This window comes from Halichoerus grypus, chromosome 7 (genome assembly GCF_964656455.1).
Source record: "Halichoerus grypus chromosome 7, mHalGry1.hap1.1, whole genome shotgun sequence".
NCBI lineage: Eukaryota > Metazoa > Chordata > Mammalia > Carnivora > Phocidae > Halichoerus > Halichoerus grypus.
In genome coordinates, this window is record NC_135718.1 from 31,415,908 (window position 1) to 31,440,446 (window position 24,539).

At 45.2% G+C, this 24,539-nt stretch overlaps 1 protein-coding gene across 4 annotated transcripts in view; it reads left to right on the forward strand.

Annotated features, from left to right (window-relative positions):
• Window positions 1-1,554: 1,554 nt before the first annotated feature.
• The window catches only part of BLNK (B cell linker), a 72,735-nt gene continuing 49,750 nt past the window's right edge, over window positions 1,555-24,539 (forward strand). For 2 of the 4 annotated variants that reach the window (XM_036111623.2, XM_036111624.2), the window contains exon 1: window positions 1,558-1,787. In XM_036111623.2, coding sequence (XP_035967516.1) covers window positions 1,741-1,787 — 47 coding nt within the window. In that variant the 5' untranslated portion in view covers window positions 1,558-1,740. Of the gene's footprint in view, window positions 1,788-24,539 lie in introns of all 4 variants that reach the window. The other 2 variants (XM_036111622.2, XM_036111625.2) reach the window with 2 other exon arrangements.

The following is a 24,539-nucleotide window of genomic DNA, read 5'->3' on the forward strand; positions in this document are numbered from 1 at the left end:
GGAAGCTGGTTATAGCTACGGAGCAGGCACGGCGACCTGGAACATTATGGCGGTCACGCTACACACCACATGGGGCAAAATGTCCAGTCTGGAAAAGCAGACTCTCATTTTTATTATGTCAGACTAAATACAGTAAAAAAGAAGAAAGAAGTGGCTGTAAAAAGAAAAAGCAGAAGTGTAACTCTTGCCCCTGCTTTTTTTTCTTTGGGGAAATAAGAAGTTGCCAGTCCAGGTGTGAAGCAGATTTGTTGGTTGAGAGAGAAGTCAAGTGGCTGATGGGGTGCACTTTACAGTAATTTAGAAGAAACAGGCTGGCTATCATCATCCTATTTAGTGAAGCTTGATTTTCTTGATCCTTGATGACATCGTAATAGCCTTCGCCCTTCCGGTCTACTAGTTTCTTCCAGTTAAGAACTATGGCGAGAGGGTGGGCGAGGCTGTAGAACTCCTTCGGGATGCACGACAAGATATCCAGGGTAGAAAACTGAGCTTCTTGTTTGGGGAAAATAAACAATTGGAAGAGGCAAGTGCTTGCATTTTTCTCATGGAAGATTGTCTGCTCCCTTGCTGGCCTGGCCAACTCAGTGGCTTGGCCAAGCAGAAGGGCCCCACCCTTTAATAGCTCTGAGGATTCTGCTCCTGAACATCTGGTCGAACTAGAAATTCAGAGGCAGTACATGTATGTGAATAATCCAGATTTACCTAGAGAAATACAGAACCTCTGTTTGTACAAAGAAGAGATACAGAGGGGAAGAAATCCATCTACCACTTCCACCCCTGCCAGAGCCACTGCTGCCTTCCCCCACTTCCTTCCCTCTTCTCTTCGCTACCCCCCTTCCCCTCCTCCTCTTTCCCCTTCTCCTCTTCACTCCCCCCACCCCACCTCCTTCAGGTCTCTCCTTTTGTCTCTGCCTCCCATTTCCCCCTCTATCTTCAGCCAGGCCTGGAGTAACAGGAGGAGTACTCGGAGTCTCTACTATGTCCTTTCTCTGTATTCTTCAGACCCAGGAGAGGGCTGGTCACCTGAATAAATGTAGTAAGTGTGCATCTTCTTCACAAAGACGAGCATGGTTTTCTTGCTGGCCACAGGGACGTGTGCCCAGACATAAAAGGAACTGTCCCTCTCATTTTCCTCCTCCCTGACCTTAAACTCCCTTCTGCTCTCTAAATGACGGTACAGAAATGCCATTTTGGTATCACGGTTCTTTAAGTGGAAAAGTTTATCCATGGATTTATGCAAATGAGCAGAAAGTCCCAAAGAGACCTTCTGATGGAATTGATTATTCTGCTTTTCCTTGAGCCCAGGAAGCTACTGGGGACAGAATGACACCTGCTGAAAACAGGGACTATATGTGTTTGAGACAACAGGAAGTAGTGACCAGCCAGAAGCCAGTCCTGGTCTGGTTACAAATCTGGTTATAAAAGAAAGCAGCTGCAAAGAAATTTGCATGTCCAATAGGTTTCACTATTAAAGTTTACACAACGTGGAGTAATCAGCCAAGCTGGCTGGCTACCCAGATCACATGATTATGTAGAAACATGAAACTTGACTATGTGCTCGAGCAAGTTTTACTTCTCCCTAGTGTAGGGCGTTTGCCAGAAGCCTGCACTCTCGGAAATCAGACTCAAGTGACTGGGACCCTTGAGATCAAAGGCTTACCATGCTTCTCCCTAGGAGGGCCAGGGACTGCTGACGTGACCACTGACTGTTATTCGTGGCTCTTATAATTAACAAAAAGAATGGACAAGCTTAATAAAATAACTGTCCCTGCCAGTCAGAAGTTGAGGTAAGATTTTCCCCAATCCAATACTTCTCCTTCTTCTGCTGCTTCTTCTTCTCCTTTTTTTTAAAATGCTCTTACTGCATGTGAGAAATACTGAAATCCTGGAATACTTTGCTAGTTGGAAGGCAGTGGGTGGCAATTGCTATAGGGAAGTAGACTGAGTTTTTAAAGAAATATGTAAGAACAAGTGGGCTTATTCTAGCTGGCTTTTGCCTTTGAAAGATTAAGGTAGAAAATTCTGGAGAAACAGTAAAAAAAAAAAAAAAAAAAAAGCCAAGGGCTGAGATTCTACTAAAGGTCAGCTTTCGGAGTCTGAATACAACAAACTAGCCTAAGAAAGGGTTTGTCTAATCTGAATCCTTAACTATTTCCTTGTGGATTAATATTGAATGTTTAATGTTAAGGAATGTTGTAACCGTTTGTGTTCATTGTAGTTGTACTATCTCTTATTTATTTTGTGGGTGTATATCACAAGTGCTTGGGGACATGAGATCTATTTTTCCAGTGTTCTTATGTCAGTATAATAATGATCTATAAAAAGCCACTTAGAAAGAAAAGCCCACAAGTGGCCCAAGGAGCAAGAATCAAAAAACTCCTCTGAGCTATGGAAAAGACAATGTCCCAAATTTTGATTTTGAAGATCTTTTTTTCTCATTGTAACAGTATCATAGTTTTTGAAGATTGGAACTTTTAAATGTTCAATGAGTGTCTCATATTCCAGCTACCGTTTACACTTCAGTTTCCAATGGGTGATGTGACACATGCAACAAGTACGTTTTCACAAACAATAAGGTGCCAGGGAATTAGAGATTTTGAGGCAAAATGTAAGAGAAATGAGTCTGGAATTGGCGGCGAGACTGCCCTTCACAGTGAGAATATGGATCTTACACCTGGTAGGTGCTTGGTAAATGGTGGTTTGAAATGAACTGCTGATCTGGGACGGGTAAGCTCTGTTGGCTTGGTCAGCCATTTCAAGGGCGTGTTGGTGAGTGCTGTGGTATGACCTACACCGACAGGGGACAAGAAGGCAGCTCAGGCTTTCTCTTGGTCTGGAGTCACTACACCCTCATGGGAGGGGGGCAGGTGAATCAATGAAAGTAGTAAGTGACTGAATGAGTGTAAGAAAGGAATTGGAGTGGCCAGGAAAGATTTCATGGAGAAGATACTTCAAGAGCTAGGTTTGAGAGGTGGGTGAGACAAAAGTAGTGTAAGAACTGGAGGAAAAGCAATGAGCTGGGAGAAAGGAAATAGAGAAACTGACACTTGGGGCTGGCCTTGAGCACAGTTTATTGGTGGGATGATGAAAGTATTCTGTCCAACAGAGACTATGGAGTAGGGTATATGGGACCAGAAGGTCCTGATAAGGTAGGATGTGTAGGGTGGGGCCCGCTCACAAAGGACGGTGAGGGCTCTACCCATGGGAGGTTAGAGAATGGTTTATAGGGTTAGAGATGTCACAGGTGACAGGATGGACTAGAGGAGCAGGGAGCTGGGGGCAGGGATATTCTGTAATGGGGGCAGTTCAGGAACATGAACATCTAGCATTATGGGCCTGGACTTGGGACACAACAGTGAGAAGGGAAAGGAAAGGAGCAGTAGGAAAGACATGCCAAAGCAACTAACAAGGCATGGATATTATGGCTTCCCTCAAATGAGCAAGAGGGTTTCACAAAGTCCTTTCCAAACATTCCATAACCTGGAGCCATAGGAAGTCTTAGAACCCCTTTTAGGAAATCCATATGGGAATTTAAATAAAGAAAGGCAATAGAACCTGAATCACTTTATGATCTGCCCCCCCCCAATCCCCTCGGGACAAAGTGCAGCTTAATCCCAGAGTGGTCAATAGGCAAGATGCAACCATAGATTATAGGGTAGGAAACCAAAATTATATTGTGGATAATCATACCCTACACTCATCTGCTTAGGCAGAAGTAACTTTTTTTTTTCCATTTGGTTACTCAGTTGTCTTTACAGAATTGGCCTGTTTTGGTAAAATATGCACTGTTGACGTGGAACTTTTCAAAGAAATGAAATTGTAAACACAATGGACTTGAAGCACCACCTTAAATCTTTTCTGTAATTAGATGGGATGACGAGGAATAAGGAAATGAAGTCCTTGATCCCTGTGGTTTGCATCCTCTGTCCTGACTAGTTAACACCAGTTCAGAAGGTTGCCTAACTGCAATTATTTGGCACCAGGTGACAGTAGAAGTGAAGAGCTGTGTTTATATTCTTAGGTTTATCAAAATTTATATGAGGATTTGCATAAATTCTTAGCCACAAAAATAGAGAAATAGTGAGTGTCCATCAAGGGCACTTCATGATCCTGGCACATTAACAATTATTGGCTTAAAAATGGTAGTCATTAATATCATTGTTATTCTTTCTTATAAATTCCATAGGGCACAATTGATACCATAAACATTAATCCTTGATAAAATTTATGTTCATTTCAGTTCTTCTTTTTAGCTCTTTTGGTTGTGTTTCTTGTGGATTGTGACACCTGCGGCATTTAGCTTTGCAAGGGCCGTAGACATGACAAACACCCCTCTTCTGCCTTATTCCAAGTGGCTAATACAACTGTTGAGCACAGCAGAACCCTGTTTTGGGTGTCTGGGTCTCACCGCTAGGCTCTCACTTGGAGATCTAATTTCACAGGTTCTGGGACATGACTTATCTTCTCAGGTCTTGGAATCCTCAATTGGAATTTCCAGTTACTTGATTTTTCAAGTTCAGTTCTTCAGAGACAAATTCACTGGGGTGTCTGGCCAGCTCAAGTGGTAGAGCATGTGACTCTTGATCTCAGGGTAGTGAGTTTGAGCCCCATGTTTGGGTAGAAATCACTTTTAAAAAAAGAAACAAATTCACCTTCTTTTCACCTTTCTGCCACTAGCTCCTTCTCTGATATTCCCTGTTTCCATCAATGGTATCATCATCAGCCCTAACTCTGGTTCATCCCTGTCTGCACCTCCATTCACCTCCCACGCCCTGTAGTCTTTCTTTTATGATACTTCCATATATTCTATATATGGCTTTCCTGTCACATCATCCTGGATAGGTCCTCCTCTCCCCTGTGTCCCCCATCTACAAAATGAGGAGTTTGGACCAGACAGTTTCCAAAGTCCCTCTCAGCTCTGATGCTGTGATCCTTCAGGCATGGAGACCATTCTCTGACCCCACTGTTTAGAGATGGGCAGCTTTTAAAGATTTTATCCCAAGGCCCTCAGGAAATATTTCCTGATTGAATCATCAGTCTTTGAAAGCTGTCCATGCCTAGACAGTGGGGTCAGAGAACACAACTAGACAGCAGCCAAGGAGGTCCTAGACGTCTGGTTGCTGTGATGTATTTAGAAGGACAATGCAGTTGGAGCCCAAAAGGGTTGAATTTTAATTGCCAGTTATTAGCTATGGGTCCCGAGGAAGTCACTCAGCTTCTGTAAGCTTGTTTCCTCAATAGTCAAATAAAACTAGAGATGTCTTCCTCACAGGCTCATTATGAAGACCAAGTAAGACAACATGGGCTGAAGGGCCCAGAATGAAATCTGCCTCATGGTCAGTGTAACAAGTAAATAAAAAGGAAACACAATAATCAGTACTTCAACCCACACATCATGAATGACCATTTGGTGTCTCTCTTCCTACTCATGGTAATGGATCCAAGCCCCTTTAACTGGAGGGGCAAGCAGAGCAGGAAGCTGCCCAGGGGCTCATGGTGGAGCAGCTCTTGAATATATATGTGTCTGGGAGCATTTCTCTTCTCATTCTTTATAAGCTTAGGGCAAAGGCCAGTGGTAAAGTGGGAGGGTGAAAAGAAAGCACAGCATCTAATGGTAGAGATAAGACAGACTTTCCAGGAAGTACTTCTCTTCACACTGCCCAGCTGCATTATGTCAGCTGAGAATCTGCTCACCTGGGACATCCTGTGTCACACCAATGGACGGAATCCTCAGACAAGACCTCTTTCTCCTTGTGGGCAAGCTGACTGGAGCCACATTACTAGAATTTGCTTAGCGTTTGTAGCTTTCGGGATCATCAGCTAAGAAAACTCAAGGCACTTTTCCTCACCTACTCTGGGCATGGTTCCGCCAGGAAAACCCGAAACCAGAGTCCACACGTCCAAGGCACCCTCTCTCCTGGATCCAGTGGTTGCCTGCATGCCATAGCTGAACAACCCCCTTCTTTTCATGCAACTGGCCTCCCAGTGGGCTGCGATACACTTAATTAGGTTTTCAAGAACCGAACCACGATTACATTGCAGCCAGGCCTCCTACATCAGTGGCCTGGAGGAGTCTGGGCTGGTATCAGATGCTTCAGGGCGCTCGTTTACAGATAGTCTCTTGATTTTTCCCCCACAGATGACTAACCTTGTCTGTTAGGTGGAGAATTTACTCTTTGGTTCATTTTCAAAGAGGATCTTTCTACTGCCCTCATGCAGTAGCAGCAAGGAATCTAGGCTTGTCAAAGAATATGAATAAGAAAAATTGAATGGGGGTGCCTGGGTGGCTCAGTCAGTTAATCGTCTGCCTTCAGCTCAGGTCATGATCCCAGGGTCCTGGGATCGAGTCCCGCATCGGGCTCCCTGCTCAGCGGGGAGCCTGCTTCTTCCTCTCCCTCTGTTTGCCGCTCCCCCTTCTTGTGTGCTCTCTCTCTCTCTGTCTGTCAAATCAATCAATCAATAAATAATCTTAAAAAAAAAAGAAAAATTGAATGACAGCTTGCTGCAGGGAAGCAGAGCTCTCAGCGGCTTTTTAGTAACCCCTTAGAAGCATCCTTCTGCTGCCCTCCCCGAAGGCATGGCTGCATCATTTAGATCAGTGCTTCTCCACCAGGGGCACTTTTGCCCTCCAGGGGACAATTGATTGTCACCATTGGGGGTGCCACTGGCACTGAGGAGGTAGACTCCAGGGGTGCTGCTAAACATCCTGCATTTACAGAGCAGTGCTCCCAGTGAAGAACTACCTGCCCTAAAATGTCACTAGTGCGGCTGTTGAGAAACTGATTCAGACTAAGTAAATGCGTCCTGTCTGGCACTGGAAGCACTTCTTCATTTGTCTGTTCTTACGGAGCTGGTATGCAGTCAATGTTTAGAATATGTCGTAGATATCTTTGCAATTGATGGGCCTCTGCTCACTGGGCTGATTTTCCTCTATCCAGGATGGTTTGGGTGAGGGGTTGCCAAGGAGAAGGGCCAGAGGTGTTTGGGCCTATATTTCAATGAGTTGTTGTTTTAAAAAAAGAAAAAATTCGTGTCAAACGAAACTTGATTCCACAACCTACGTGAACCATTGGGGTATATGTTGTTCTCTCCTAGGCAGAGAAATAAGAGCAGGAAAGATCTCCAGACATAAGGTCATCTTGGAATAGTCTCTGTTTCTACCTCTGTAAGCAAACTGGGTAAACCATGAGTGGAAATCCTTAGAGTTGGGATAAAAAGCAAATTAAGTGATAACATAGCTCTTAGGCTGTCCAAGGGATTATGGAGCTGATCCTACAGCCAAACTCTGAACAGAGGTGGATATGCTGTGCTGGTCCTAGAGCAGAATGTGTTGTCCTGAGGTCCATGTGTAGAGTGTTATGGGATAAAAGATCGAGGGGTGGAGGGGAGATGATCTGTACCTGTCTGCCCTTTAACCGTCTTCTCAGTCCCATGTGAAGATCCTGCAGCGGAGTCTGCACGGCTCAGATCGGAATAGCTCTGCCATCCCCTGGGGTAGTTAGTGCTGTTGCTGTGGTAGTCAGCCTTTCTTGCCTGGTCTCTCCCTGGGGCCACGGGTGTATATTTTGTGAAACTGATGGATGGGTGTTGAGGAGGCAACTTTTTCTTAAAAGAGTTTATGCCCGCTCTATTGTAAAGTAATCCTATATCCAGCCTCCTGCGACTCTTTAAGTTCATGTCGCTCTTATGCAGAGGGGAACAGTTTGCCTGATTCTCTTATGCTATTGGAAACGGTGAGAGGATATGTATGCGGGGGGCTGCCGTATGCGGTAATGTCAGATGCTCAAGCCTCCTGGGTGACCCTAGATCCTGCTTCCGAGCCAAAGGGGCGACAACGCTCTTGCCCCCTGTAGATGTGACCTTGCCAAGGAAACCATTTGAATCGGCTTACCCAGACTCTGTCTCTGTAGGATAGTGGTCAGAGGGGCTGCCACTGTTTCCCCGTCAGACACATTATGTCGTTGGCTTTGTGATTCCCATCTGCCAGCCCCCCTTAAATCTCACTGACCTAGGGTCATTCTGCTTCTTTCAGGTGATCTTGTGTCTATTAGCTCAGGGTTGTTGATGTCTAAGCCTCAGGGACATCTTTAGTTTTCTCATTGCACACACTTGCTGGACTTCCTGGGCCCCCCAGGGACCAGCCCAGGATCAGAGGTTCAGATGATGGCACACCTGTTGCTCCAGAAATGGGCCCTACCTGCTGTGGGGTAGAATTCCAGCCCCCGCGTGAGTCTCGCCTCCAGATCAAGGGAGAGGTGAACCCTTGAAGTGGGACCCCGGCTTACAGGCTTCCGGGTCCCGGGGCCTCAAGGCTCCCAGCACGTTGTAGGGAAGTGGTTTTTGTGCCAAGCTCTGATGCCAGCAGTGCAAACCCTCTCTTGGGGAGTCATACCTCGGGTCCATCACTTCTGCTGTGTGTGAGCCTCCCGCTTGGCTCGTGTGTTCTCGTGCCTAGTTCTACACACATCCGGGAGCAGGCTAGTCTTCCTTCCCAGCCTGTACCGTGTTCTCCAGCTGAGGGCTGGCTGCTCCCACGGAGCTTCTCCTGCAAGTCCCTGCTCCTCTGGGGTGGACCCACATCCTCCTGCTGCTCCTGCCTCACCTCCCTTTTGAAAGGACGTCCGCGGGCAGCTTATTTTCGACTGGGTGTGTTTATGCTTTAACAGCATTCTGGTCTCGACCCCCAAGCTGGCCATTTTCCCCAGTCCCTCGTGGCTCTTTCAGGGCTCGCTTCAAAAGCCAGACGAGGAAGTGGCTTAAGGAGCATGTTGCTTCTCCTTGATGAGCCACACTTCTCTGGTGTGGCCACTTTCCTGAGAAAGTATCGCATTACCCCAGGGGCGTCCTTGTCTCCCAGCAAGCTAGCTCTCGATTTTATCCCCACCGTGGAGGGAACGTGCAGCAGAGAGCCCTGAGCTCCTGAGATGGGTGGTCATGCAGCCACACAGGCCCCATGCTCCCAGAGACCCTGCCTGGTTTAACGCTCTGCTCTTGCAGTCCTACAAGTCTTAATAATTTTGAACAAGGGACCCTGCATTTTCAGTTTGCACTGGGCCCCAGAAATTATGTAGCCGGTGCTGGCCACAGGTTCCCTGAGCCTGCTCCCCCTGCTCTATGCAAGGACACAGACATCATCAGTGGGGAAGCTCCCACCAGGTCACAGAGGTTTCCTGGCAAGCACCTGAGAGGTCATCTCTTTAGCTCCATTATTTTGGAGGCAAGAAAGCTGAGGCCCAGAGAGGGGAAGTTACTATCCAAGCTCACACCAGCAGAGCCTGATCCAGAACCACATCTCCCTGTTTGCCTGTGAGGAGAAGGGAGAGCTCCCACCCACCCCCCTTTATTAACCCTGTGTCATTTACTGGCCAATAAAGCTTAGTCTAGCTTAGTCTGTATTCTGTATTTTCCCTAGGCATTTTTTTTTTAACTAAAAGGCAACTAATTCGCTGGTGAGAAACCCCAGTGAAGCCCTGCAGAACCATGCCCGTCGGGATTTCAGGCTTTGACGTGTTTCCTGGTCCAGACTTGAATTCCATGCTGACCCAGGCACGTCTGGTATCTACAGATACATATTTTTCAAAGAACGCTCCCACAATAGTTTATGTCAACTGAGAGGGAGCTGTAATTATAAAGAGAAGAGTTGATTTTGCACATAGACTGAGCATAGAGGACCAGTGTGGCATAATTGAAGAAAGGTGTTTTTGCTGTACTAGAAAGAAGATGATCTTTGAAATCAGGCAGGCCTGGGTTTGAACGCTTCTCTGTACTTCCTAGCTCGTGGTCTTTGAGAAGGTCACTTAATCCCTTTTCGCCTCAGCTTTTCCATCTGGAAAGTAATATCCTATATTATAATAATATACAACATAATAGGGGTGTTGTAGCAGTGAATGTGTTAGACAGAGAGGAAGAGCTCAATGGATGCTTCCTTTCCCCAAATCCCCAGATTGTGTCATTGGAGAGGCACCCACATGGGATAAGGCAGTATGTCTCAGAGTCCTGGTTCAAAATTAAACCTCGCGAAGGGTAATAGGTTAAGGCATAAAGGCGCTATCCATACCCAATGCCCCTGCGGGCTGGAGGGCAGATTGCTGGGCTCTTGTATCCCACACAGAAGTGGCTCAATCAACAGTTGTTGGGCTGAGAGAATGGAACACTGTTCAGGAAGAGACTGGTGATAAGAAGGAGGGAAAGATTGGAGGAGGGAAACCATACCTAAGCCAAGGGAGTTGGGGGTGGGGAGCTGTGGCTAAGGGTGTTCCTTGGAGGGTGGAGACCTGAGCTCAAAGGTGGAAAGAAGTGTCCTCCCCATCCAATTTGTTATTTTTGCTGTTGACTTTTTAACTTCACTGGGTTCAAAGTGTAAAAAGCTGCAGGTGGAAGAATAATCTCTTAAACACGTGAAGCGTCGTAATGTCCACAGTTGATCCCTGGCAGGAAGGAAACGGTCATTTTATTCTAGCGCAAACCACTATGATAGAATAAAATACAAACATGAGAAATATACTTTCACAAAGAAAATGTCAAATGTAATACCAAATCCTTGGAAAACTGGGGCCTGAATGTCTATGTGACTACTTTGCCTTTTAAACAGTCTTTACGGCCTTTTCAGGGTCAAAGTTCTTTTTTTTTTTTTTTAACAATAGAAGGTCTTTTCATTTCCTATCCTCTCCACATTCAAAAATGATCACATTTGCAAACCAGTTACAGATGACTGGGCCTAATAAACCTGATGAATGCTGAAAACAACCTCTTGATACGATTGAAACAAAAGCAATTTCAGCAAATACCTCCAAATAAAATGGGGGAAAATCTGCTTTTTTTTTTTTTTTAAGATTTTATTTATTTTTTCGACAGAGAGAGACACAGCGAGAGAGGGAACACAAGCAGGGGGAGTGGGAGAGAGAGAAGCAGGCTCCCCGCCGAGCAGGGAGCCCGATGCGGGGCTCGATCCCAGGACCCTGGGATCATGAGCTGAGCCGAAGGCAGACGCTTAACGACTGAGCCACCCAGGAGCCCAGAAAATCTACTTTGAAACTGCTAATGAGGGGCGCCTGGGTGGCTCAGTCGGTTAAGCTTCTGCCTTCCGCTCAGGTCATGATCCCGGGGTCCTGGGATCGAGTCCTGCTGAGCAAGGAACCCACTTCTCCCTCTGCCTGCCGCTCCCCCTGCTTGTGTGCTCTCTCTCTCTGACAAATAAATTAATAAAATCTTTAAAAAAAAAAAAAGAAAAAAACTGCTATTAACCATTTTACGAGTACGAGGTTTCCTTTTGGGGTGATGCAAACCTTCTGCAACTAGACAGTGATGGTGGTTGCAAGCATTGTGAATTTCCTGAAGGCTGTGAATTTTTCATTATGTGTGTTCTACCACAATAAAAAAAGTGATAATGAAATTATTTTCCATACTTACCATAAAATACTATATTTCGGGGGCCCCTGATCATATTTTTGTTTGACCAATTAGATATTGTTTTGAAGTGTTTTTAAATGTATTATTAATAAGCACTTCTGGATGGTTTTTAAGAATTGCAATGCTTCTTTCCACTTCAGTCCCTACACCTGATATTCCCCAATATCTCTTTTACTCAGATCTCAGTGAAATGAGCTTAACTGAGTCTAATTTCTTCAAGGTATTGGAAATACTGTCCCTCAAAATCATTCTTTACTCCCTGAAAATATCTTTGCTTTTAGCTATTGAGATGGATGCCCAGACAAGTGGGTGACAATATTATATTATACTACATAGACATAGGCAAGACTCATTTTTTTCCCCCATCAAGGTTAATCTTTAAAGGAACAAGCTCAAATTCTTAAAAACACATTCCTTCTCTAGCATCACGTAGGCTTAGGTTTTCGGCATTTTCCGAAACGTGATTAGAATTATGTGTCACGTTGTCTTACAGATTTATTGTTTGGGAGTTATCAGTCCCACGTGGTAATTTTCATGCTGGTGGAGGAGAGACCGTGAACATAGCAAAATTTCTGCCGTGTGCACCATGTTAGAACCAAGAGCATACCAAAGCCGAGCATGGTGACAGGATTAAATAACATGACCTCTGGGGACTCTTCCAAACAGACAGTCTGTCATCTGTGGATACAGGAGCCTCCTGGAACTTTTTTGAGTTTTGCAATCTTCTTGTGTATCATTTTGGGGAAGAGATTTCCCTTTACCCAAGCCCCTCTCTGCTGCATGACTGGCTGAGTGCAGGGACCAGCAAGGTTGCCTCGGTGCTCAGAGGAAGGAAAGGGCGGCATCCCTGCAGGCCCCGCAGACCAAGAAGGGGGAAGAGCTGGGACAGATTGTACTGTCACACCAAGTGGCAAATCTTCTAAGAACTTTTTAAAACTAGTTTAGCGTATTTTCATCAGGATGCCGCGTCCCACGCCTAGCTGCCTCTGATAGGGTAAAGCGTGTCACGATTTTTTTTTTTTAAAGGATTCAGGGTATTAGTAGGATCATCCCTACTCCTGCTTGTGCCAAGTCAGCCCAGTTTGTGTCTGCTTATAACCCAGATCAGCAGTTCAGACACGCCGAAGACGACCACAAAATATTTGCAGATCTCAGTGGGAAAAAGAAAGAAAGAAATGGTAGAGTGTTTGGAGAAACTTGCAAGTTACTTTCTCTGGTTAATGGCTGGTTAAGAACCCTGACAGTGAGATGCTCGCAGGTAGGAGCACGCAGTCCTCTACTCCAGGGTCCTAGGTGGTTTTTCTGACTAGGGCGCTGAGAAGGGGCTCATGGGGACATGGTGCTCTGGTGAGTCCAGCCACTCTGGCTCTCAACATGGCCCAGCCTCCAGAGGGCCCCCAACCACATTCCTGCCCTCCCCTCACCTGCCTGCACTACTCTCTCCCCCTTCTCCTACCATCTGTCCCTTCCTCTTTGTTCTCTGCCCCTCCCTAAAGACCGAACAAGACCCCTAGGAGCCCGCACTCCCCTCTGGCAACAAGTCAGCTCTTGGGGACCAGCAGCAGGGCAGTAGTGGGGCACATGTGTCCCCAGTAAAAACTGCTTGGTTGGTAGAGGGATTGGATGTCTTCTCTAGGGACAGAGAGACAGAAGTGCCCAAAGAAGCACGTGCTGCAGCCTACCACAAGCCCACGGGAGGGGTCAGGCTGAAACAGGCCAGCACAGGTTATCCAGGGCTGGTTGGGAGCATGGGCTCTGGAGTCAAAAGCCCTGGTTTTCAATCCCAGCTGTCATTTACTAAGTGTAGGACCTGGGGCAAATTACTTAACTTCTCTGAGCAAATATTTTCTCATCTACAAAAACTGAGATCATCACAACCATGTGAATATACAATGTCTATGTGAATACAGTACAGATCTAGACACTTAGAAGTAATTAAGATGATCCATCTTATGTCATGTGGTTATTTTTTCACCACAAGAAGCAATGAGGATAATAAAGGACCTACCTCACAGGGTTGTGAGGGCTAGCTGAGGTAATGCGTGCAAAGCACCGGGCACATAATACATGCTCACTAAACGCTGGCTTCTCCTGCTGCTGCTGTTGATGATCCGAGTCTGACACCGGCCCTGCTTCCTGGGCTTGCACTGTAACCGAGGCACAAAAATGTAGAACAGTCCCTGCCATGGAAAAGCTGAGCCTCTGGCAGGAGCCTCCAGCAGTGTGTGGAAAGGGAAAGAACAGGGTGTGATGGAAAGGACTGGGGGAATCTTTAGCTAATCAATCTTGGGGCAAAGGCAACATTTCTCTAGAACTTAGTTTCCTCCCTTATAACAAGAGGGGATTGACCCAGGATATTCCTAAAGTCTTTCCCACTGCCAAGTATCTGTGACTACCTTAATGACAGGTAAACCTAGGAGTCGGAGTTCCCAAGCTGTGTGGTCTGAGACAAGCATCATGATCTCTCTGGGCCTGAGGATCTGCATCTGGGACATGGGGGAGGGGGGTGTTACCTCCGCCTTGGGAGGCTTCCTCCACCATGGAAGGGGCTGTCAGAACTTCCGTGCCATCTTCAGCGTGGACCCCTCGGCTGCTGAATTTGCAAATCTAAATATAGCAGCAACGATAACACAGGAAGGAGGGGCATGAGGATGCTGAGCCGGGACTAGAACCCCGAGCCGGGACTAGCAGAGGCTGTGGCGAGGCAGAGGAGGGGAGCCCCAATTGGACAGGCTCTGCTGCATGCAAATAGCAGAACAGTCACTAAAAAGAGGCATTGTGTTTCAAGTTGACGATTTGTAACCAGAGACTTCAGCTTTGAGACAGAAATTATCCAAAAGGAAGATATTTTGTGTGAATCGGAGAATCCCCCAGTCCTCTGGTTTCACATAAGTCAGAAGGTATTTGTCATGTGATTTGGGGGCAGAAGGGATCCCTTTCCTGCATTTACAGAGGGAAGGATCTGTGTTCAGTTTCATTAGCTCTGTCCTGCACGTGCCTTTCTCAGTGTGTATTCACGGAGTACTTGTGGACTAAAGAAAACAAATGCAGGTCCCCCATCTGTAAATTAAGATAAATAGTATTTTTTTTTAAAGATTTTATTTATTTATTTGAGAGAGGGAACACAAGCAGGGGGAGTGGGAGAGGGAGAAGCAGGCTTCCCGCTGAGCAGGGAGCCTGATGCGGGGCTCGATTCCAGGACCCTGGGATCATGACCTGAGCCGAAGGCAGATACTTAACAACTGAGCCACCCAGGTGCCCCAAGATAAATAGTATTTTAAGATAATATTTTAAAAATCAAAATGAAGGACCAAAAAAAAAAAAAAAGTTCATGATGAACAAGATGTTGACATTTTAAATGAAGACAGGACAAGTACTGCCGATTTATTTTGCCTCAGACCCCAGGACGGTCCACCTTGCAGTCATCAGTTCTTCCTTCTGCCCAGCTGAGGCCCTAAAGGGCATCTTGATGTCATCCCTTTGGTATCCCCCTACCTCGGGCTGGGCTTTCCTACTGGTCGCCTGGCCACCAGTGTCCCCACCCTGAGGCGCTGCTCCATTCTCCGCCCCTAATCAGGGTGGGTTTTCATGGGTTTCCTGCTGCCTATAACCCATCTCCTTGACCTAACAAGGCCCTTGACTCCCTGTCCCCAGCCTCCAGCCTCATCTTTGATCACACCCTTCCCCAACACCCCATATCCTGCTGCTCTCAGCTTTTCACCAGTCCCCAAACATGGCAGGAAGTCTCACATCTCAGCCTTTGCCCTTGCGGTTCCTGCCCGCAGCTGCTCTTCCTCACTCTTCTGCTTGGTGGATTCCCATTTTCCCAGCAGGGTCCAGCTCCCAGGACACTTCAGCTTAAGACCTCAAGTCAGCCAGGTCCTCAGAGGCCTCTGATCTGCCCCATGCCCAGCAAAGGATACTTTCTATTTTTACATGTATGTATCATATGAATTTCTAGAGATCCACGTGGATTCCTTCCATAAACTGAAGCAACAAAACTATTTTGAGTTTAGGAAAGAAAGTTTAAGCTACAGCATAGAAAAGATGTCCCATGAACCAGATCACAGTTCAGAAGTAGCTGTTAGCCCTGGAGATGACACGACCAATCCATAGTACTGTCGGAAGTGCTAGAAATCCAGGGTAGACAGAAGTAAAATGCAGAGCTTCGGAAGACCTGAGCATCCCTGGAATCCAGTCTTCTCAGTTTATAAGAGAAAATGAGGCACTGAGTGGCAACAAAAATTGCTCAGATGGGCACAGCCAGGAAGCAGCAGAGATTAGAGTAGAATCGACCTCTCTGGACTCTGGTCCTAAGTGGCCTCCTTCCTGTGCCCGAGAAATTATCTGGAAGAGGGAAGGAGCCACTTAAGCTGGGCCTTGGACTGAGGGGATGGAATGAGAACAACTGTGGGTTCATAGCAGTTGTTATGATTAACAGTTAACCATAATTAACTGTGGGTTAATTATGTCTAAAAATGTCTGTTGGATCCAAATTATGAAGGTCTTTGAATGCCAAGCAAATGAGTTTGTATTTCATCACGTGGGAAATGGGGAGACCTTGAAGACCCCTCATGCGTGGGGTGGCACGATGAAGAGGGGCAATGTAAGAAAATGCATTTGGAGGAGGGGAGAGATGGAAGGAGGGAGACCAGGGGGCGGCCACGGGCGTTGTCCATTGCCCGCAGGATCACAATGGCTGTGACCACAGGAGCGGGCATGAGGAGACAGAGACAGGTAAGGTCATCCAGAGGTGAACTGACACAACTGATGATGGGACACAGAGAGTCAGACAGAAAGAAAGGGTCCAAAAAAAGCCCAGAGGTTTCAAGCCTAAGGATAAGGGTACCAGATTATAAATTGTATTGTCTTCTTAGTCTCTTCCTTATCAGAAGTCTTCAACTTTCTATAATATGCTTGTGTTGAAATTTCAACAGCAAAAATAAAAGATACTACAGAAATGATGAGTAGCATCTTAAAAAGAAATCCAGAGTCAATAATAGGAGATCATTTAAACACCTAAGAAAGGAGAAAGTCAGATAAAGGATCAGCAGACCTAGTGATGATCTTTATGTTTTTAAAAATTCCTTCATCGTGTAAAGTAGTTAAGAGAATGGATGTCTTCTTTGCTTCTATATATATATATATATATCAAGGAAAATGTTAGAGAGATTGCTACTCCAGAATGATCTTAGGAACATATATGTTGGAGGTACCAGCCAGATGTGAGGAGAGCACAGATGTTCTAAGGTACGGAACCAAGTAGATGTAGATAATTCACAGGAAAGAGCCGGCCGTCAGCAGGGTGCCAGGAGCTCTGAGTGAGTGAGTAACTCTGAGCCAAAGGAAAAAGCAGGATTATTCGGGAGACACCGTGGAGCTGCCACAGGCTCTTGAGGAGGGTGTGGCCTGGTGCAAGCTGGGGTTTAGGAACAGGAGCTGAGAAGGGCCCTGACAAGCCCTCACACACAGAGGACCAGCCCCACGGATACTGAAAAGATAAAGCTCCAGCCCCAACCTCGGTTAAGATTTGGGGAGGAAGAAGAAGGAAGGATTTATCTGCTCTTTTTGTTTGCAAGAGTCTCTTTTGTCTAAGACCCTCTTTAATCCATTCCTAAATCCAGATTAAGCAAGGATTTTCTCTGATTAACACTGCTTTGCATTCCACCTTTCCTGGAGAGATCTAAGTGCAAAAACCTTCTAAAACCTGCCTTTCAGGGTCCTCTATGAATGCATTAAGGAGCTAAAAGGAAAGCAAGATGTTTTCTGATCCTTTTATTTTTTTCTACTACATTTCAAAAAATATACTTCTTGCAGATAATACCATCTTTTATTTTATTTTTTTTAAATAGGTTTCCTCATCTTTTTTTTTTTTAAGATTTTATTTATTTATTTGACAGAGAGAGAGCACAAGCAGGGGGAGTGGCAGGCAGAGGGAGAGGGAGAAGCAGGCTCCCCACAGAGCAGGGGGAGCCCAATGCGGGGCTCAATCCCAGGACCCCAGGATCATGACCTGAGCCAAAGGCAGATGCTTAACCAACGGAGCCACCCAGGCGCCCTAATGCCATCTTTTAAATCACCTCCTGTATTTAATAAAAATTATTGGAAAGGTATTTTGTAAAATAGGAATTTTCTGAGACTAGTTTTTGGTGATCTGGCCAAACTATCCACATGCAGCCGCCTTCCCAGTGCTCCCTTGGTTCTGATGGAGCCCTGCGTCCACCAATCCATCCTTCCTGCATCTGTTCTGTCCCTCTCCATCCCGGGGCTGCTCTCAACCTGCAGACACCTTTCTGAAGGGCAGTTAGCATCTATGGATTCTTCTCCTCATGTTCTCTTAGCTGATGGGTCTTTCCTGGGGAATCTCCAAATGGTAATGCTGCCGGTGGTTCTCAGCCTTGGCCACACATCAAAATCACCTGAGAGCCAATGGTGTGGGGGGAGCCTTGGGTATGAGGACTATTAAAAGCACCCTAAGTGACTCTATTGTGTAGCCAAAATCAAGACCTCCTCCTCCTCCAAGAAGAAGATGTATGGAGACTGCCCATCGATGTAATCTCTTACCTTCAATTCAGAAATACTCAATGAACAAGGCTGGGCTGTTTGTGTTCAGCTCCTGGAGCTGGAGTCCCCGCTCTCGTGCCAGGTTGCCAGGGAACAGAAGGCAGGCAGACGGAAAGTATCTCTGGGTCAGATTTGTATTGATCTGAGTGTCCGTGAAGGTAAAAGCCTGATCGTCGGCACCCACAGTTCATCCTTTCTGCTCGTTCTCCCTATTAAGAGCAGACATCACACCATTGACTAAAACTCCTATTTGCCAGTATGTTAGTTCCCTGGGGAGAGAGAGTGTCTGTGTAAGCCTTCAGCATCCCATTTGGAGTAAAGACTTGAAGATATTTCAGCAATACAGGCAGATGGGGAAATACTCTGGAGGTTGGGAGTGGGGGGGGGGCTTCTCTTGTGCTCTTTGCGATTAAGCCTGGCCTAGAAGCAGATAAACCCACCTTGCTTCTTTTAATAAAGGTTCTCAGCCTCCTGTGTGCTTAAGAATCACCAGTCCCAAGAAGGTTGTTAAAATGCAGATTGCTGGGCCCCACCTGGGATTTTTATTCCATTGGGATGGTTGAGGACCCAGCAATCTGAGTTTTTGTTTCTAATTTAATTTAATTTTTTGACAAGCACAGTATTTTTACTTGTACTAAACTTAGTGTTGATTAAAATGTTCTCTTCTTACACTTGAATACAGCTAACTTTATGGAAGCATTTGTCAGTACTAAAGGCACCCTAAGAACTCAAAATAATTCATTTTTGCAAAGGTTATTTCTGTAGGTTAAAGATCAAAATGCCACTCATGTCAGGGCACATAAATACCCCGTTTTATGCAGAACTGTGGTTAGTGGGTGATTCCCACATGTTGGTAGCAATCAGCCACGCCAGGCTGGGGAGTGTTCTCGGCCAACCCTCCCTGCTACCACCCGTCACCCTCCCCCCAAAAGACACGGACAAAACAACAACAATAACAGAGACACCCCGCACCCAAACCCAATCCTGGAGCACCTCCTGGCCTGGAGGAGATCAACCCTGGTGGGAAGGCGTCCCCTTCCCATCTCTAGCGCACATCACTGATAGGAGCTTTGTTCCTGGTCTAAACTGGTCTCCAAGGGTCTTCTGCAAGACAAGCCTCTACGATGAACTGAAAAGGCCTGCGTGGGCAGGCACTTTACATCCATTATTTATTCTCTTCACAGCAACACTGCGAGGTAGATATCTTCAGTTTACAGTTGCTAGCGTTAGGTAGTCTTCAGACCATCCTCTAGAAAGCACTGTTTCAGAGTGATCTGGGTTTGAAGGAACAGGAGGGAACCTGAGATGGACTCTCTCCTGCCCCTTGGGCCCAACCCCCCCATCCAAGGCCCGCAGAAACAAGGCCTCCAGCAGATCTTCTCCACACCTCTTGATCCTGGTCTGCTCGGGTCTGGTCTGGCCTTCTCTCTCCCCTCCCTCAAGTATAGGGGTCCTGACATTTCACTGCTCCCTGTCACACCCACCCAGATTGGAGTTTCAGCTCATTAAAAGCCCCTCTGTTTGCAGGGGGAGGAAAGGTACAGGTAAAGACTGGCTGGCTAAGCAGACAAAGCCTCAGGATCATGGTCACTTACAAAAATGTTTGAGATATAAGTGGGAAATGCAGGTTATGAAATGTCAAGTATGATCTTAATTATGTAAAATCTCTACCTACTATATACATGTGTAGCAAAACATTGGAAGGCTGTTTAATTAAATGTTAATAGTGGAGGCTGGAATTAAGAGTGAAGTTTTAAGTATTATTTCCAAATTTTGATACATCTGTGACGTGTAGCCACCATGATAGTTTCACTGCCCTAAAAATCCCCTGTTCCACCTATTCATCCTTCCCTTCCTCCTCCCGAACTCATGACAACCACTGATCTTTCTACTGTTTCCATAGTTTTGCCTTTTCCAGATTCCAGTTGGAATCATACCATATGTAGCCCTTTTAGCCTTTCAGGATTATTCACTTAGCATATATTACTTTTTTTTTTATCAGAAATAAAGTCACAAAATTAAAAACTGTACAACCTATGTAACCAGCCATACTTACCTGGGACTCCAAAGAAAAAAAAGGTCACATTCCTTTTCGCCATTCGAAATACAGTACCCCTATAACCACTTTTACCAGATTTCCTGCCGTTGGAATGCTGGGAGTCCCAGGGCTGCTTACACAACCCACACTGCTCCATCCTGGCTCTTGCTTGTCTCCAGATCCATGAGCCCGTCTTCTTGGAGCCATTCCCCCCCTCCCAGATGGCATCCTGAGGCTCCTTCCACCTTTGGCCACAGGCCCTTTCCTCATTTCCACACAACCCAACAGACTTATTAACACATAGTAAGTCTCTGCTGAAATTTGGGGAATAACAGAAAGGAAGCATAACACAGAGAATGATCTATATTTACTACTAGACAAGGCTTCGCTCAATGTCCTGGATCCTTCTTCAGGTCTTCCCAGCTTTGCTCCCAGCCATAGACCATTCTAAAGGCCAGCTCACCTCTGCACTGTAGAAATCCTTCTAGAGGTCAACCTGTGGAGGGACCAACAACCAGGAGGCCCAGGAAGACGGGAAACATCCAGGTAGCAAAGCCCAAGTCCTGTGCCCCACATGCTCATCTTCCTCGAATCCTGTTCTGGAGGAGAGTCTTTGCAGACTGAGTGACAGCCCGTTTCTCACAGACAGGGATATGGTCATGTCTCAGGCCCAAGGTCACCAAATGGTCCCTACCATGCGGCTCTGCGCCAAGCAGGTCCAGTCCCTTTTTCACTGTTGCAAATGGGAGGGGCACTTTCATCCTTCACCGCCCCCCCCCCACGCCCATCACCACTCTGCTGCTTCCGCAGACTATGGCTCAAGAAGAAAGCACATGACTCTCAAATAAATAAAAATATACAGGCAGAGGGTAGTCTAAATCCACACAGAGAAAAGCCCAGAGTCCCACAAAGGAGGGACAGCCCAGGAAAACCCACGCCCCAGTGAGGTTGTTGAACTGACCGCTCAGCTTCACTGTCTGAAACTTCACACTGGGATTCAGGAGTTTTCCCCAAGCATCTATTTGCTTAACTTAGGCACAACTGAAAGGCCCACAGCACAAAAGGGTGTGGAGGGTCGCCTCCTGACCAGTAAAGTCAGCCCCAAGCAAATGGTTAGAAATGCAAATTATCCGACACGCCCTGGACCTACCCAATCAGAAGCTCTGGGGGCGGGGCCCATCTTCTGCGATTCAATAGCCCTCTCCGGGATTCAGGTGCAGTTGAAGGTGGGAAGCCGCTTCTTTGAAGGCAAAAAACTGCTGGGAACTTTCAAACAAAGATTTGTCCAACTCAGAACTTGTGGGATCTAAATCTTTTGAGATCCAGGCTCAGCCTGGGGCACACAGCTTCAGGGTGCTGTTAAAAACTAAGCTTGTTGACATTAATTCAACAGCTTGAAAAAATTTTTAAATCAGTGACAAAGGAGTGAATGTATGATTTGGTTTATATGAGTATTATATTTTATATACTAAATTATAATTATTTGTATAATTAGCTTACTATTTTAAAATGCTGAAATGCCATGCGGCTTAAAAATATGTATTAACATCTTTTGTTTCTTTTCTTTTTTTCAGATTTTATTTAAATTCAAGTTAGTTCTAGTTTCAAGGGTAGAATTTAGTGATTCATCAGTTGCATATAACACCCAGTGCTCATTCCATCAAGTGCCCTCCTTAATGCCCATCACCCAGTTCCCCCATCCCCCCACCCCCCTCCCCTCCAGCAACCCTCAGTTTGTTCCTTAGAGTTAAGAGTCTCTTATGATTTGCCTCCCTCTCTGTTTTCATCTTATTTTATTCTTCCTTCCTTTCTTCTATGTTCATCTGCTTTGTTTCTTAAATTCCACATATGAGTGAAATCATATGGTGTCTTTCTCTGACCAAGTATTATTTCACTTAGCATAATACTCTCTTGTTCCATCCACATCATTGCAAATGGCAAGATTTCATTCTTTTAGATGACTGAATAATATTCCATTTATATATATACCACATCTTCTTTATCCATTTATCTGTTGATGGACATCTGGGCTTTTTCCATATTTTGGCTATTGTGGACATTGCTGCGATAAACATTGGGGTGTATGTGTGTCCCTTTGAATCACTATGTTTATATCCTCTTTATAAATACCTAATAGTGCAATCGCTGAGTCTTATGGTTGTCCTATTTTTAACTTTTTGAGGAACCTCCATACTGTCCTTCAGAGTGGCTGCACCATTTTTCATTACCACCAACAGTGTAAGAGGGTTCCCCTTTCTCTGCATCCTCAACATCTGATGCTTCCTGAGTTGTTAATTTGAGCCATTCTGACTGGTGTGAGGTGATATCTCATTGTGGTTTTGATTTGTATTTCCCTGATAATGAGTGATGTTGAGCATTTTTCATGTGTCTGTTGGCCATTTGTATGTCTTCTTTGGATAAATGTCTGTTCGTGTCTTCTGCCCATTTCTTGATGGGATTGTTTATTTTGGGGGTGTTGAGTTTGATAAATTTTTTATAGATTTTGGATCTAGCCCTTTATCTGATATATCATTTGCAAATGTCTTCTTCCATTCCGTGGGTTGCCTTTTAGTTTTGTTGATTGTTTCCTTTGCTGTGCAGAAACTTTTTATCTTGATGAAGTCCCAATAGTTCATTTTTGCTTTTGTTTCTCTTGCCTTTGGAGACGTGTCTAGTGAGAAGCTGTTGCAGCCGAGGTCAAAGAGGTTGCTGCCTGTGTTCTCCTCTAGGATTTTGATGGATTCCTGTCTCACATTTAGGTCTTTCATCCATTTTTACTTTATTTTTGTGTATGGTGTATGAAAGTGGTCCAGTTTCATTCTTCTGCATGTGGCTGTCCAATTTTCCCAACACCATTTGTTGAAGACACAGTCTTTTTCCCATTGGATATTCTTTCCTGTTTCATTGAAGATTAGTTGTCCATATAGTTATGGGTCCATTTCTAGGTTCCCTATTCTCTTCCATCGATCTATGTGTCTATTTTGTGCCGGTACCATACTATCTTGATGATTACAGCTTTGTCATACAAACTTGAAGTCCAAAATTGTGATGCCTTCTGTTTTGCTTTTCTTTTTCAATTTTCCTTTGGCTATTCGGGGTCTTTTCTGGTTCCATACAAATTTTAGAATTGTTTGTTCTAGCTCTGTGAGAAATGCTGGCGTTATTTTGGTAGGGATTACCATATTAACATCTTTTTAAAACATATATCAGGTAAGTTTTGTTCTTAATTTTATTTTTGTTACATGAACATGGCTGTGTCTTCACAATTTTAAAAATTAAATTGTGATCCTATTATTCTCTGCCATCCATGGAAGGATATCTCTGAAAGGACTAATCAAAGAGAAGCTGTTTTATGCTTATTTTCACCTAACCATGACTTATCACAGTGAGACAGCTGGTATTTAAATCTGGGAACAGTCCACCTGTACATTCCTTTTGCATATGCTTTATGTTGTAGTAGAGCAAAAAAATGCTCCAAAGTGGATGCCAGAGAGGAGGAAAGGTGTGCATCACACAGTTGATGTGCATCACCCAGACTAGTTGATAAAATGAGCTGAGAGCATCATCACATCTTGGTTTGGGGGGACACTGTGTTTTTCCAGGTAACAGAAGTTTGGTGGCTGTAACTGACAGTCTGTGGGCATCAGGATTTGTGTGAACGAGAGGAGGAGGGAGAAGAAAAATTTTGCACACAAAATGTATAGTTTATGAAACAATTCAACAATGTGCCATAATTACAAATTATAATTATAATTATTTTAATAATATATAATGAAAAGAAATTAGGAAGGGCCAAAAAGCATCAGATACCAAGTTGAGCAAATGACAAAATCACATCAAACTCTTTCGCAACAGTTTACATCTGTTTATCTACACCTGCAGCAAAGTTACTTATACAAATCCACCCCTTACTCTGTGTCCCATTCTTGACAAACTTCAGAGAGCATCCTTTATTCTGACTCCTTTTGTCCTTGAACCTAGTTAAGGATTAATTCAGCCTGAAGGTGTTTTTTTCGATTACAGTCAGCTTACAGCCAGAGTTGCCTTCTGTTCTGCACTGGAAATTATTAAATTGCCTCCCAATCAAACCATTCCAACTTCTCTCTGTCTCTCAATCTCTCCTTCTCTCCACGCCCAGACCTCTTATCTTTCATTTTCCCTCATTCCTCTGTCTCAGAGATTCCCTAGAGTTCTGCAGGAAAAGGAGATAGGGGTTTGGTGCAAGATATATGTGAACAAACTCTAGAATCCTGTGGCATCCTGAGGCAACTCAAGCGTCCAGCTCTAGGATCCCTCTGTGTGTCTCAGATGGGCAGGTGGTCCCCCTTCTCCCTCATCCATTCTTTCTTCTCTGCTGCTGAACCTGGGGCTTTGATGAGTTCTCATATGAATGGAATTAGTGAGTGCAGCCTCCCTAACTCGGGATATAAAATATGGTCTCATTTCCTCTGTTATACAAATTACCACTTGGCACTGACCTCTCCCCACATCCCAACATGGGCCCCTCAGTGGGTCCCCCAGTTTTGTA